Here is a 15,151-nt window from a genome sequence, read left to right on the forward strand (position 1 = left end):
TAGGTCTTGTAGGTTTACTTAAAAATAGCCTGTTAAATTTTCCAAAAAGAAAAATAGCCCATTAAAACAATCGTCAACAATAACATTATAAATGTACATATTAATCTGCATCATTCTATTAAGCTGTTTCTATGGACAAGTTAGCTAACATACCTTCCTCTATTTTATGTTGTCCCTCACCCAGCTCTTTGACCGGTTTGTTGCTTTTGCGAGCGAGGTTTTAATTTTCTTGCTTTTATAGAGGATCTCTAGCTTTTAGCCATTTATCAGTTTAATGCTTATCATAAAATTAATACTGAGCTCCGAGGCCATTTTTTCTACTATCGTAGTAATACAAACAAAACATTCCTGAGTCTTTACATCAGCATTTAAGATTAATCGTAAGATTATTTAAAATATTCTAAATTATAAAAACTGGGACACAAAGTGATAGAATAAAGTTCAAAGTTGCATAGAAACCATCAAATAGTTTTGCTGTCATGATTTTTGATCGCTGAATTTCGTTATTGACTAATCAAAATCATGTATTCCATAGTCATAGTGCATAACGCCAAAGACATTTAACACCTAAAAAGCCTAGTTGCAGCTGGTATGTCCCGCCCATCCGTAAAACCGCACTGGACCTCTAGATTGAAAAATCGTCAATGCTTTTGGCGCTCTAGCGGTTAATAAACAGAACTGCATGCGTCTTGCGGAGGAACAATGTAGCCGGAGCTACTTCTCTCGGTTTATGTCTGAGTCACGCAGGTACTGGGCTACTCCGCAACAGTACAACCCGAAACAGTCTAAAATAGTCAACACAATGCAAACACTTATTTGATGATGGTGATTCAGGATAACACAAAAACACGGTTTGGAAAATAGATTCATGATGTACTCGCTAATTTTACAATTTTTGTCCCAGAGTTCAATATAGGCAACCCCCTTTTTCCTGAGCATGTTATTGGCCAAGAATTTCCGTCCCGGGCAAGAGCTTCTCATCTATTACTATAACACACAGTAGATTGCATCTTAAAGCCTATTTTTTTTTTCATAGATGATTGCTTTTAAAATATATAATTTGGGGTTAATACCGTTTTGCCCAAATAGAAGAAGAAGAAAAAAAAACAAACATAGTAGGACTAAGTTACCATATCATTGATGTGTTAGTTAATGATGTGTTAGTTAATCCAAATGCGGTTTATGTGGATATCACCCTTTCCTGCCATTAAACAGCTTTAGCAACATGCATTAATCTTATCTTATCTTTTAACAGCTTTATCAATTCTGCTAAATTAAAAAGTATTAAACCACTGGGTTAAGAAATCAAGAAACAATCACTAACCACTGCTTTCAAAAGTACAAGTGGAAACACAGTAAAAAAAACAGTATATAATCACATATAATAGAATATATCTACTGAAAACAAGTAAAATGACTAAGGTATTTTTATTGAAAAGCAAACAAATCTTGAATAAAAAGATGGGAGGTCAAAGAAATCAGGGAAGGAAATAAATTCAACATTTATCACATTTCATCAGGAGAGGAGCAGGGCAGGGTCTGGGGACTGAATGTTGGTTTCAAGAAAGAAGGAAATTTTAAAATCGTCCAGAGCGTTCTCGATCTCTTGACCGCCGTCTCTCTCTGTCTCTTCCTCCACCTCCACCTCCGCCTCCACCTCCACCTCCACCTCCGCCTCCACCTCCTCCGCCTCTATTGCGTTCCCTAGAACGAGAACGGCGTTCACGGGAACGTGAGCGGGAGCGATGCCTGTGTAGGAGAGAAAATAAATTAACTAACGAGACCAAAAACCTGTTCATTTATACACTACCACATATACTGTACAGTACAGTGACCGGGAGGTGACATGTTCGGTTCACTTAGTTTTGTCGTGGCCACAACATATAAACTCGTGGGAACGTGATAATATGTTGTTGCCACGAGATATTAATTCATGGGAACGTCATTAAGTCGTGGGAACGTGATGATAAATCGTGGCCGTGAGATCATTTTGTTGAGGGAACGATATATTTTTCTCGTGGCCACGAGTTATGTTGAGGGTACCACACCGGTCAATACTGTAACCATATACAGCAGTCGGAGATGGAGATGACTGATGAAATAACATTTTACTTTGAATTAGGAATGTCATATAAAGATATAGTGCGGTCTCTGGCATGAAGACATGGGTACGTAAGTGAAAGACACCTGAAGCGCATTCTTAAGTTGAATGGACTTTTTCGTTGGAAATTTGCTGGCTTGAATGAAATACTTAAGTCACGAATAAAGTCCCGTTTAGGGCAATAAACAAAAAACAAATAATGAGAAACTTAAATTAACAAATAAAGTAAATTATGACCGGGTAAATGGAGGAGCCGGTATATCGCGTGTGAAGATTCGGTTCCCAGATGCTATAACTGGTAGCCACGAGAAACGGATGTCGTTCCTTCAACATACAATCTATATGACGTTGCACAATTTAATATCACGTTCCCACGAGTTTATATGTTGTGGCCACGACAAAACGAAGTGAACCGAACATGTCCCCTCCCGGTCCCCGTAGTACAGAACTTTGAGGTCCATACGATTTTTTTTTTATTAATACTTAATTCAGCAAGTAACCATTAAATGAATCAAAAGTGACAAGTAAATACATTTATAATATAATCCCAATTCGAGAAAAGTTGGGACATTAGCCGCTTTCCGACCAAGTAGTTATAGGAACTTAGTTATAGGAACTGTCCACTTCTAAACAGTTCTAAAAACTACTCTCCCCAAACTCGGTTTGCTGTTTGCGTTCGCACTAGCCAAGTGGCCATAGGAACTGGTAGGAGGTGTAAGGGAGTGACGCAAGCACGGCGACTTTTATTTTGACGGAGCGACGGACCTTTATTTTGGCGGCGCTGAGAACGCCAGAGCAAACAATGCTCGCATTCTCTGTGTTCATTAGTTAGCGATCTGTCTAACAGTACTGTTTAATATCTTATCAGATAGAACTGTTATAGAAAGTACACAGTATATGAAAAAAAAAGTTATAGCCTATGCCGTGTGGTTGATGTCCAGTGTTGCTAGCTGGGCAGATAAACATAATCATGTTTGACTTGGTCCCCTCAAAGTTGCGTTGGATTTTCTCTTCAGCATAAAGGTTTAGAGACCCATCTATCACTGTTTTCCATGTTTGTATCTAGTTTCTGGAGGAAATATATAGGCTATAATCTGTGTGTTTACATATAGCTGTTTTAAAAATGGCGGGTGCTGGTGTTTTGCGTGCGTTCGGTCATCAGCGTACACTAACGTCACGGGTAGTTCCTAAAGTGCTGGTTTAGACCCTACTCTGAAGTAGGAGCTAAATTAGTTCCTCCAAATGGAGTTCCTAGAACTAAAGTCGTTCCTAGTCGGCGTGTTCGCACCGCAGGAACATACGGGTACTTTAGCCAATAGTTCTAGGAACTGTGAAAAGGTTCCTCCGGTCGGAAAGCGGCTATTGAGGATACTAATTGTTGCAGTTTTACAAGTGTTTTTATTTGCTTACTCTCGCCTGATACAAGACAGTTGCTCAAGATTCTCCCTATCATGATGGGCCATACATTTTCAGTAGGAGACAGATCTGGACTGCAGGAAGACCAGTCAAGCACATCCACCCTATGGTGTATTGTCTACAAAACCGTTTCTATTCTGTTGTAGCACATGCTGAACGAGACATTGTCTTGCTTCCCAAGAAAGATATGACATTTGCAAGTCACACATGCCATTTGCACTGATCCATACCAAAGATGTTCGCTTTAACACCCGTCACTGATTAAAGTCTGGATGGTTCCTTTCGTCCAACTCGATGTCCGTTTTTCCCAAAAGTACGCTGAAACGTGGACTCATTTGACCGCAGCACACATTTCCACTATGTTTTGGTTAATCTAAGATGAGCTCGGCATCTTTGCATAGAACTGATGTATAGCTTTCTCTTTGGTTAACACAGATTCAAGCTGCATTCCCTGATGCAGCGGCAGACTGTCTTAAGTGACAACGGTTTTACTCCTGAGCACGTGTGGCTATATTTCACTCAGTAGCATGATGCAATGCTGTCTGAGGGTTCAAAGGTCACACACATTCATCGGTGGTTTCCTGTCCGGCCCTACACAAACTGAGATTTCTCTGAATTCCCTGAATCTTTTAACAATATTATGAATGCTAGATGGTGAAAGACCTAAATACTTTGCCATCTTGCATTGAGAAATGTGATTTTTGAATTGTTTGGCAATTCTCTCATGTAATTTGGCACAAAGTGATGAGCCATGACCCATCTTTGCTGACTTATCTTTTCACACTCAATCACAATACCCTCAAACTATTACCAAGATAACCATTTTTTTTTTTTTAAACCAGTTTCACTTGGATATTCTCTTCTTGTTTTGCCTGTCCTAATTTTTTTGGTGCTGCAGCCATCAAAATTAAAAAATGTTTATATTTACAAAATACAATTAATTTGGCTTTTTAAATTTTTTTTTCTTTGTATTTTAGTTAGAGAATTAACAAAATCACAGATTCTTGATTGTATTACATTTTACAAAATGTCCCAACTTTTCTGGAATTGGGGTTATTTCAAAAGACTTCTTTTTCGAATAAATGTCGTTCCTTGAACTTTCCATTCATCAAAGAATCCTGAGAAAATGTATCTCAGTTTCCACAAAAATAAAGTAGCACAGCTGTTTTCAAATTACTATTATTATTATTATTAAGTTTCTTCATCAGCATATTAGAATTATTTTTTGAAGGATCATGTGACTGAAAAACTGTAGCAATGATGCTGAAAATTCAACTTTCCCATCACAAGAATAAATTACATTTGAAAATATATTAAAATAGAAAAGTTCTTTTAAATTGTAATAATATTTAACAATTTTCCTGTTTTTCCTGTATTTTGATCAAATAAACGCAGCCTTGGTGAACAAGAGATTTTTACCCCAAACCCAAAATTAACCCCAAACGTGAACAATACTATATTTCAAATTTGCTATTTGTCACTTGTTTCACAGAAAGAAAAAAACCTGCAGTTTTCGCAGGGTTAAACATTTGAACTAAGTCAGTATGCTTTAATATGCTTTTATATCAGGGCTTTTTATCTTATGTCAGATAATAATGAAGCAAGACCTTATAGAGGCCTGATGACACCAGTGTTAAGATCAAGTAGATCTACTCAGGTGTTCTGTGACAATCTTTATGCGTTTTAATTTAAAAAAAAGACATACCTCTTCCTTCTGCGGCCATACAGTTCTCTTCTGAGTTCCCTTGAGATTGGCTTCAGGTGCATGAAATTGCAGAAGCCACCTCGAGTGCACTCTCTGCAGGAAGACACATATACTGCAGTCAGTCACAGTGAAGCAGTTTAAAGGTAAAGTTTTAAAAGGTGAAGTATGCGAGATATTTTTATGTTAACATACAGGGCATTGTGATGAAATGCGTTACAATGGACACTTCAATACCATTTTCTTGCTTTGCTTTCCTGTATTATGGAATGTGTGCAGCCCTTTCTGCTGGTTTAGTCACTTACCCCATTTCATACTGTCGACAACAGGCCTCTCTGAAATCGGTGACAGGCGAGAGCTCAGCATGGATGGGCTGTCCATTAAACCAGCGGTTATTCAAGTTAATCACTGCTTTCTCTGCATCTTCCTCACGGCGGAACTACACACACAAAGGTTTTTGGTTGCATCTTGGCAGTAAGGAGTGTTTTAAAGCAAAAAGCCTAAGATGCGTTTAACCATGATAAAACATTGTAACAGCCTCAAAGAAATGACTTTATACAATTGTTGCAACAGCAATATGATAATAAAAAAAATAAAAAAAACTGTTTTTAAGGGAAAAACCAGGTCTTAAAGTGTCAGCAGCCTGAATGTGATCAGCATGATTAGAGGAATCAGACGTACCAAGTTTAATTTTTCTAGAACAAAGGGTTCAAAAGTTAAGTTATTACCATTTGAAAAGTGAATTTGAGCTGGTGGTGGCGCTTTAGTCGGTCCTAGAGACCCCAAAGTTGGTCAGGGTTCTATTGAGAACCGCCCCTAATAGGAGGAACATTTCATAGTTCCTTGAATTAATGGCGGAAGTACTTTTTATTTGGCATGTTCGCGCCGCAGGAACTGGGAACGATTTTAGTTCTAGGAACGCCTTTTGGGGGAACTAAATTAGAGCAGGGTCTAACCCAGCACAATAGGAAGTACCAGTGACGCAAGTGTATGCTGATTGGTCGAACGCACGCAAAACACCAGCACCTGCCGTTTAAAAAAAAGATGTGTACACAGATTATAGCCTACATATTTACTCCAGGAACTAACTGTACGAACATGGAAAACAGTGATAGATGGACATATCAATCTTTACACTAAGGAGAAAATCCAACACAACTTTGAAGGGATCAAGTGAAACATTTCTGCTTAGCTAGCGACATTGGGCAACAACCACACTGCAATACTTTTTAATTTATGGTCTACTTTCTTTGTATAACAGTTCTATCTAATAATGTATCAGATGGGATTGTTAAACAGATCTTTAACGAATGAAGACGAAGAATGGGAGCGCTGTGTGCTCAGGCTCTGCCGTTCTTAGGGGAACAATTTGTTTTCGGGAACCACCCCGGTGGCTAGTTCCTAGAACTACCTAGTGCGAAAGCACCATCAATGCTTTCCCCGCCAGCATTTTTTTTTTTTTTTTTAAGCAACATTGAGCACAAAGCAGAGAAAAATCTCAATTTTGTTAAAGACTACATTCAGATCGGATTCAGAACGATGACCAAAACACAGATGGAGTAGATCGAGTCCATCAACACCCCTAATGCTTGCACAGTCCTATAGCTTGTCCTGGGTCGACATTTCATTCAGTAACGTTAGGCAGTTTTTGATTTATATGCTGTTTAATGTTGGTGATCACTTTATTTTACATAGGCATATGATTACATATGAGATTGCTTGTTTCTGCATCTTCTTCACATGTGCTCTGATCAGGAGATTCAGTAATCTTTTAGAAGATGCGTAATGGCGCCTCGTACCGTTTAACAGTGAAAAAACGGAAAGCCGGAAATTTCCGTCAATGGCGGGGAAAGAGATAATAAACAATGTGCGGTCACAGGAATGAGTATACTGGGGTTTTACCATCCTTTTGTTTTAGAAATAGATATTTTTATCGTTTTAAATGATCTGAAATGAGTGCATGTGTATTTTAGTGGTTGACATTACATTTATATTACATAGACATGACAGTACTGTAAATTCTCTCACCTTCACGTAGACATTTCCCACCAGGTGATCTCCTAAATTATCACACACATTCATCTCCTCAACCTCTCCATATTTCTCCTCCATTTCAGTGAAGACCTCCTGTACACAAAATTTACAAAGAATGATTTATAGCGCACAAACACAACTGATGCAACAACTGTGTCCATTATTCAGAAAGAATGGTTGTGATCAGACACTGTACAAAAGTTACAAAAGTTTGAAGTTGGTAAGATTATAATTTAAAATAATGGTTTTCTATTTTAATATATTTTAAAGGGTAATTAATTGATAAGTAACTAGATAAGAATGTTTGAGGTGTGAGTGTGTGCAGTGTCAGTTGTAGAACAAAACGTCGAACTAACATCACATTATGTTAACCACAGGCTGTATACTCATAAATTGAAAAAGCCCATTATAAAACCCCAAAGTAAAATCTCAAAGGAACCAGTGGCGAACTGGACTTCTGGTTTCTGACGTCACACACCACTCTATTTCAACATGACTTTCAGAGAAAGACCACCTACCTCGAAGAACTCATCATAATGTTCCTGCATCTCCACATCGCTAACAGCATCTGATAAAAAAAGAAGACACCGACAACCAGAAACAGTAATGGCTTCAGTAACTCTTGGAGGCTCTTCATTTCTGTGCCACTCCAGAATATCATGCAAGATGTATATTATTCAAGACTTACTTATGCCATCAGCAGACTGAGCTGTGTTTTGTGGGTTCCGGTAAATGTTCAACAGAGCAATGGTCTGAAACACAACCCAAATGAGAATTACAAAGCAAATCTAGCAGAAGAATCGTGCATTGCAGAACTATATTAAAGGGTCTCTGTTGTAAAAAAATAAGTAAGATAAAACTGGCACGTACCTGGCTGAACGTGGGTTTGTTATGGAGTCTAGAGCATCGGTCTCCATGGCGACATGCTCCAATTTTGAAGTAGAAAGAGCAGTTAACCCTGTTGAAAACGAGAGAGGTTCAAAATACATACACTTGGTCTGATTTGTTCACACAAACATGATAGTAAGTTTGGATTTCTGTTCATGTTACTATTTCTTTTCCAAGGTATTAAAATACAAAACAACGAGAAGCCAAATGCAGCTTACAAAAACCATGGGGAAATATAGAGGTTTTGATTTTGCTATGAATAAGATCGATCAACAAGCAACACAATGAAAGAGAGACGCACTGCAGCCACGCCGAGGTGAAACAAACTATACAGACACAAAATAAGCATTTTTATATATAATGATTGTTCAGCACATGAAAGCTCTGTTGTGTGAAACAAAAATTTATTATTATTATTGTTTTACTAGAAGCGAGGTTGACAAACAGGTCAGTTGATAACCACACGAGGCATGATATAGGAACGGCAAATATCCTTATATTCTACCCATAATCACCGGTTGGTAACAATGCATACGATTACGAATCATAATCAAATGCACGCAATATTTTAGGAAGAATATATACTTACTTGTCTTTTTCTGTACCGAAAATCGACGCCAAGTATTCGGCCATTTTGAAAAAAGAAAGGCGGTGGGCGCTTTTTCTTCTACTGGAGAATCAAGAACAGAGAAGCGGAACACAAAGAGCCAGAGTACTGCCACCTAGTGTAGTGAGGCGCGAACTGCAGGGTCGCTGCTTCTTCTTCTTCTTCTGTGGATTTATTGGCGGGTCGCATACCAGCTTTTTATGTGCATACCGCCACCTCGGAGTGTTCAGTCTGTCTGTGTCCGAAATCGCCCCCTATACCCTTAAATAGGGCACTATTTGAAGGGACAGCCATTGTAGTGGTGTCCGAAACCAGTGGACGTTATTGAGTGCACTCATTCAATCCCACAATGCACCGCATTAACGTGTACAAGTACAATCGACTGTAAAAAAGGAGTCGCGCGCTGAATGGATTCCCGCGTCTCGCCACAAGATGGCGCCCGCAGCTGAATCATTCATCCATCCACTTTACGAACCGCGCTGGTCCATCGAAACATCATACAGGTATACATTCCTTTTTAATTTGTTGTTAATTGTTTAATTACGTTTTATATGCTAGTTTCCATGTCAGGGCTCAAGATGAATATTTTCATTACTACTGGAGCTGCCAGTTTACCAAGTTTCAAATGATTATTTATTAAACGGCAAGCACAAACTATGCAAAAGCGGCAGCCCTTCCAGTGTCCGAATTCACCCACTCGTTTTCATCAACTCCTTCAAGTGAACTGTATTAGTGGACTATAGGGAATAGTGATTAAGGGTTTAGAGGGTGATTTCTGATTCAGCCTAGGTGTATATGATGAGATCTGTTCTATTCTTAAGTCCACTATATTCTTACGTATTTTAAACGGTCTTTATCATTTTAACAGATCCTTGTTTTGTGTTTAATATGTTGATTGTAAATTCTTTGCATATTATATATTCTTTATTTCAGACCCATGGGTCCATATCAAGAGGGGGAAAAATACATGTTTTACAAACAACAGACAAAATTTCCAAAGCATTCCAATGCTTCCAAAAACAGGAAAAATATCTTGTATCACTTAATGTAATATTTTTTAAGACCATTATGATACTATTTTTTGAATCACTCAACCGACACATGACATTATACATATAATTCCTTAAGACAGCATGCAAAGTGGGCAGATACAAACATTTGGCTTGCACTTGTCCACTTTTTTTTATATATATATATATATATATATATATATATATATATATATATATATATATATATATATATATATATGAAGAGTTCAGATGCAAAAGGCTTTTAAGTGCCATCTGAATTTTGTTCTAGAATGTCATTTTCTTCTAGAATGTCGATCATTTTTATCAAGCTCGTATATTTAAGTTCAGTAAATTCACTTAAATGGCAATGGAAATTACCTATTAATTGTCATTTAAGTGAAATTACTGAACTTAAATATATGATCTTGATAAAAATTATCATTCTAGAAGAAAATTTCAGATGGCACTTAGAGGCTTTTGCATCTGAACTCTTCATATAGGCTATATATAATATATAATATTAATATTATATTATATATCATTTTTATTTTATTTTTTCATTGAAGAAATATCAAAACAAACAATAGAAATACAATACAATACATTTCAAATACTAGGGGGAGGTATAGACAGTATTATAGGAATATTTTAAAGAGTGCTTGTAAAATTCAAATAGCTTTTTGTTTCTTTGAAGCCAATATTTACTCAATATAATGCTTCACTTCATTTTTAAATGCAATAAAACATGGAAAGAATTGCTCTGGCTTCTTTTTGCAAAAGCTACAACTTTCATCAATATCTTTTTTAAACTTGGTTAAATAATGTTTAGCAGGGTATATTCTATGAAGCGGTTTAAAAGATACTTCTTTAACCTTGTTTGTTAAGAGATAGTGATTGGGTTGAAGCCAATATGCAATAACATTTGGTCTCGAAACAACATCCTTCTGGAAAAGGGCTCTTATTGATCTGTTATAATTATAATGACAGGAGAAGCATATTTTACCAACAAGGGAGTGATTTGGTGAGAGGGGTGGTAATTGCTGCTGGTAATCTAATCTTTTTTATTGTTTAAATAACATTCATATTTTAGAAGAAATTGCTCCAAAACAGTTGCAAATTCCCTTGGTGGTATAGAAATATTATATTTGGACATGAATTCCTTATAAGTAAAAAGAAAGCCATCTGAGTTAAATAATTGGTCTACCGAAACAATATTATTTTGGAACCAATTTTCAAAGAAAATATTTTTTTGTCCTTATTATTCCAGATAAAGTATTTGTGCGGTGAAAAGTTGTGTTTGTAAATTAAACTCCATGCTAGCAAAGCTTGACGATGAAATGCAGAAAGTTTCACAGGTATTTTGTTAATATCAAGAAATGTATGCCACCCAGACTAGATAAAATATGGAGGGTAATAATATTCCAAATAGAGATTGGATACCTAACAAGTTGTCTAATCCACTTGATTTTAATGTATAGCAAAGTTCAGGAAATTAAGACCACCATTTTCATACGAATTCATTAATACTGATTTTCTTATATAATGTATCCTATTTTTCCAAACAAAGTCAAAAAGCATTTTTTCAATCTCCCTCGATATTTTATCATCAACCTGAAGAGCCATAGCTGTATAAGTTAACCGGGATATACCTTCTGCTTTGGAAATCAGAACTCTCCCTCTTAATGACAAGTCTCTTAGAAGCCATTGATTAAACGTTGGATAACGGGATTAAAGTTCAATGAACTTCTATTCTTTTGATTCTTATTTATTGTAATTCCTAGATATTTGACTTCTGTTTTCACTGGAATGTTACAATAAGATGCCACTGAACATTCTTTGACCGCCACAAGTTCACATTTCTTTACATTCAGATAAACACCAGGTGCTTTAGAAAACTCTTCTATTACTTTAATTGCAATGGGTATTTGGTTATCATTTTGGATAAAGAGGGTGGTGTCATCTGCTAATTGTGTTATAACAAGTTCTCTATCAATAATAGTCATACCTTTAATCGTACTGGCTTTATATGATTAGCAAGGAGTTGACTTATTATCAAAAATAAATAAGGAGAGACAGGGCAACCCTACCTAATCCCTCTGGACAAATGAAACCATACTAGAAGTGCCACCCAGCTATTTAATTGAACTATTATTGTTCTTATAAAGGGTTTTAATTGCGCTAGTGAAAAAAATTCCAAAACCACATTTTCTAAGTGACTCAAAAATAAACTGATGCTCTACGGAGTCAAAAGCCTTACAAAAATCAAGAAAAAGAATGAACCCATTGTCTACATTAAATTCTGGATAATCCCAAATATTTAAAACTAATCTTATGTTTGTGATATGCCTATTCCTCATGAAGCCAGATTGTGTTTCTTCGATAATTGAGTCTAATACAGCTTTCAGTCTTTTAGCGAATATCAGGGCAAATATTTTATAATCATTGTTCAGTAAACTAATTGGACGCCAATTATCAAGACATGGTAAATCTTTTTTGGTTTGGGGATTAAAGTGATTAACCCTTGAGTCAAGGTGGGTGGACGGGTCCGTGTACTTTTTGATAATTTCATTTCCTGTTTGGAATGGAATAACGAGAAATGAAAACCAGCTCGTTTATTAGTTTTTTAGTTTAGTTTAAAAAACGAAAAATTAGATTTTGGCTTGATTTTTCATTTTTCGTTTGTGGTTTACAAATCGGTTTATGGGTTCGAAATTTTACATGGGCGGCGCTGAAACGCCGCTTTCATCTGATTGGTCAAAACGCTCCGCCTTCAGTAAGCCACAAGCTTTTCTTTCTGTCAGGCAGAATAAGAGTCAGTACGAGTGCGGCACTAACAAATGCACTTTAATAAAATAATGTCTGAAACCACCACTCACTGTTAACTACGCACAATATTTAAAGCAGAAATATGTTGCTGGTCACGTAATTCGTGCTGCTGATACATGCAAGCAACGGTACCCCATTAATTTGAGCCACAGTATATGACATATTATTTTAGCATGATGTATTTCCCATTGATAAATACAGTGCAAATAGTTCCGTCTCTTTGGATAAAAGGGAAGTGGAAATAAAAATCAATAATAGGCTGAACTGTACCATGATAATGTACGTAACATTTAGGCTACCACTCTCGTCTGGGCATGTGACATATGTAGGCTATAAATAATTTTGAAAATGTAATAGAAACAAAATGTATATTTATGAATGTAAGCATGTGTAGCCTACTCAGTTCACATGAAAAGAAAGAGACAGGAAAGAGAGAAGCTAGAATCAGTGAACGTACATTAATACTGACAAATTTTCCAGGTTTGGGATTAATTAAAATCATGTCGGTTGAAGAGCGCGGCATACCTTTAAAATGTTATTAGTTTTATTATAAAACTAATACAATTTTATAACATACTGAATTGGTCGAAGTTTCTCTGAGTTTTCTTTATTATGCTGGCTTATAGGCTATTTAAACATTATTATTATTATTATTATTATTATTATTATTATTATTATTATTATTATTATGAGAAATTGACTCCTCCTAGAACTTTAATGCTTCACCAAGCTCAGCTCAGACCTTCAGACTGGTCTGACTCGCTTATATCTTTTCTAACTGGTCAGACTTACTTTCCCAAAAAATCCATTGATTTGCGTTATCTGAGCAATGAAGGTCGTACTACTTAATGCTGTCCACTAGAGGGGGCGACAGGATAATACTCGTTTTCTACTCTTTCTATGTTTGCTTCAGTTTAAATGACAAATAAATGCATGAATTTCATTCATAAATAGGCCATATCTGTGTATCCACTCTTTAGTTTATTTTAAGATATTGTTATTCACACTGGTTTTTGCATTTAATGTTTGTCCATCTGGAACTTTTATTTGTCATGAGCTCTATATTTTAAGATGTAGCCTATAGGCTACTAGAAAAAAAATATGATTCAACAACACAAACTCTGTTTTTACTCGGCAAATGTGTTTTCCTTTCAAGTAGGCTATAGCCTACAAGTTATCCTGCTTTTTGCCATGGCTTGGCATACTGCCCAGAATAAACAATATTTTCTCCACACAAGATGTTTAAAAACCTTGCTTAAAGTTTTTGTGAAGACGAGCGCATATTTTACAAAGGTTCCAGTTCTGTTTAGGCTATTGTAGTTTGTAATGCTAGTTATGTGCGGTCGTTGGCGTTATACGAGAAGGACATTCTGGATATAAGCCTACTGTAAAATTAGCTGGCTTAAAAATATTATCCTGCTTTTTGCCATGGCTTGGCATACTGCCCAGAATAAACAATATTTTCTCCACACAAGGGGCTCGTTCTTCGTACGTTGCTTATTACATCCGAGATCAAATGACACATCCAAGATGATATCATCGTGCTAATCATGATCCGGTTAATTGGGTTCTTCGAACACACTTGTTGTTTATGATTAGTATCGCTGGATTGAGTTATCTGAGATAACTGCGCGTTCATGCGCTGGTTAAAAGCATAGGGTTAAAAGGGGATATGTATCGATAGTAGAAACATTGATCAGCAACGCTGCTATTGGCTGCTCAGCGTGGCCAAAGAGCGCGCTCGGTTTTTCTTAGCAGAGCAAGAACTAATAGTCGAAGTTTATTCGGAATTTTAATGTTTAATCAAAACGCCAGGGAACACCTCAAAGTCTGCAAAAGCCAGGAGAGAGGGCTGGCAAAAAGTAGCAGACAATTTAAATCCGTTAGAAGTGGCCATGTTAGATGTTTTTATCACTTATTAGCCTATATTTTTGTATTTTAATAATTGCATAATTACTTTGTTCATTGTAAGGTCAGTCACCACACTAGAACAGTGTTCATTGTTCATTTTTCATTGTTCCCAAATAAAAGTGAAGTACAAAAATATTCTACATAATGGTGATTTTTTGTTATATTATAGTCTCTTTTATAAAAGGCACTGTTAAATAAATGGTTGTCTGTTTATAAAAGCAACCAAGAAAAAGGCTGAGAAAAAAAAAGATCATAGTAGCCTACACTGTAAAATAATTTTTGCTGCATTAAATTAAGGCCGTATAGTCATTTCAACTGTTAAATCTTGAGTAATGATGAATTGCTTTGACTTGTGAAAGTGAAAACTGATAAACTTATGTTAATGTAAAAATATTTTGCCATGAGTTATTGATCACATTTTTCCCCAGTGTAGTTCATTGTAATGACATTGTGTTTTCCTCTTTTGAGCACTTTTACATAATACACCAACACTTGTATCTGTTCCCAAGAAAGTGGTGGCTGAAATGTGTGCAGTAAGTGGACATTTTCAAACTTTCAAAAGGAAAGAAAGTATAAGACTTTGTAATGTCCATTTGTTTCCATTGCACTGGACAGTGAACAGGGCCGTGCAGAGACCTCTGGAGGGGCAGGTG

The 15,151-nt window shown here is 36.4% G+C and overlaps 1 protein-coding gene across 2 annotated transcripts; it reads right to left on the minus strand.

Annotated features, from left to right (window-relative positions):
* Positions 1-1,409: 1,409 nt before the first annotated feature.
* u2af1 (U2 small nuclear RNA auxiliary factor 1) lies at positions 1,410-9,101 on the minus strand. Of its 2 annotated transcripts, XM_079881207.1 has the most exons (9): positions 8,731-8,851; positions 8,124-8,211; positions 7,942-8,005; positions 7,772-7,821; positions 7,248-7,346; positions 5,525-5,658; positions 5,223-5,315; positions 1,664-1,749; positions 1,410-1,633 (listed from the first exon to the last, which is right to left on the minus strand). In XM_079881207.1, exons 1-9 carry the CDS (start codon positions 8,772-8,774, stop codon positions 1,578-1,580), a joined length of 714 nt encoding a protein of 237 aa, XP_079737333.1. In that variant the 5' UTR covers positions 8,775-8,851; the 3' UTR covers positions 1,410-1,577. The 2 variants fall into 2 exon arrangements, with proteins under 2 accessions (XP_079737333.1, XP_079737332.1); XM_079881206.1 differs by having other exon boundaries at positions 1,410-1,749; positions 8,731-9,101.
* Positions 9,102-15,151: the final 6,050 nt, after the last annotated feature.

This window comes from Squalius cephalus (genome assembly GCF_949319135.1).
Source record: "Squalius cephalus genome assembly, chromosome: 9".
NCBI lineage: Eukaryota > Metazoa > Chordata > Actinopteri > Cypriniformes > Leuciscidae > Squalius > Squalius cephalus.

Excerpts from the sequence above, each read along its gene's own strand:
- u2af1 (XM_079881206.1), bottom strand. The coding sequence starts at position 8,774 with ATGGCCGAATACTTGGCGTCGATTTTCGGTACAGAAAAAGACAA. Across the intron at positions 7,347-7,771 it reads ATTATGATGAGTTCTTCGAG|GAGGTCTTCACTGAAATGGA; the intron begins GTAGGTGGTCTT and ends TTTTGTGTACAG. Across the intron at positions 1,750-5,222 it reads TATGGCCGCAGAAGGAAGAG|GCATCGCTCCCGCTCACGTT; the intron begins GTATGTCTTTTT and ends TCTCCTACACAG.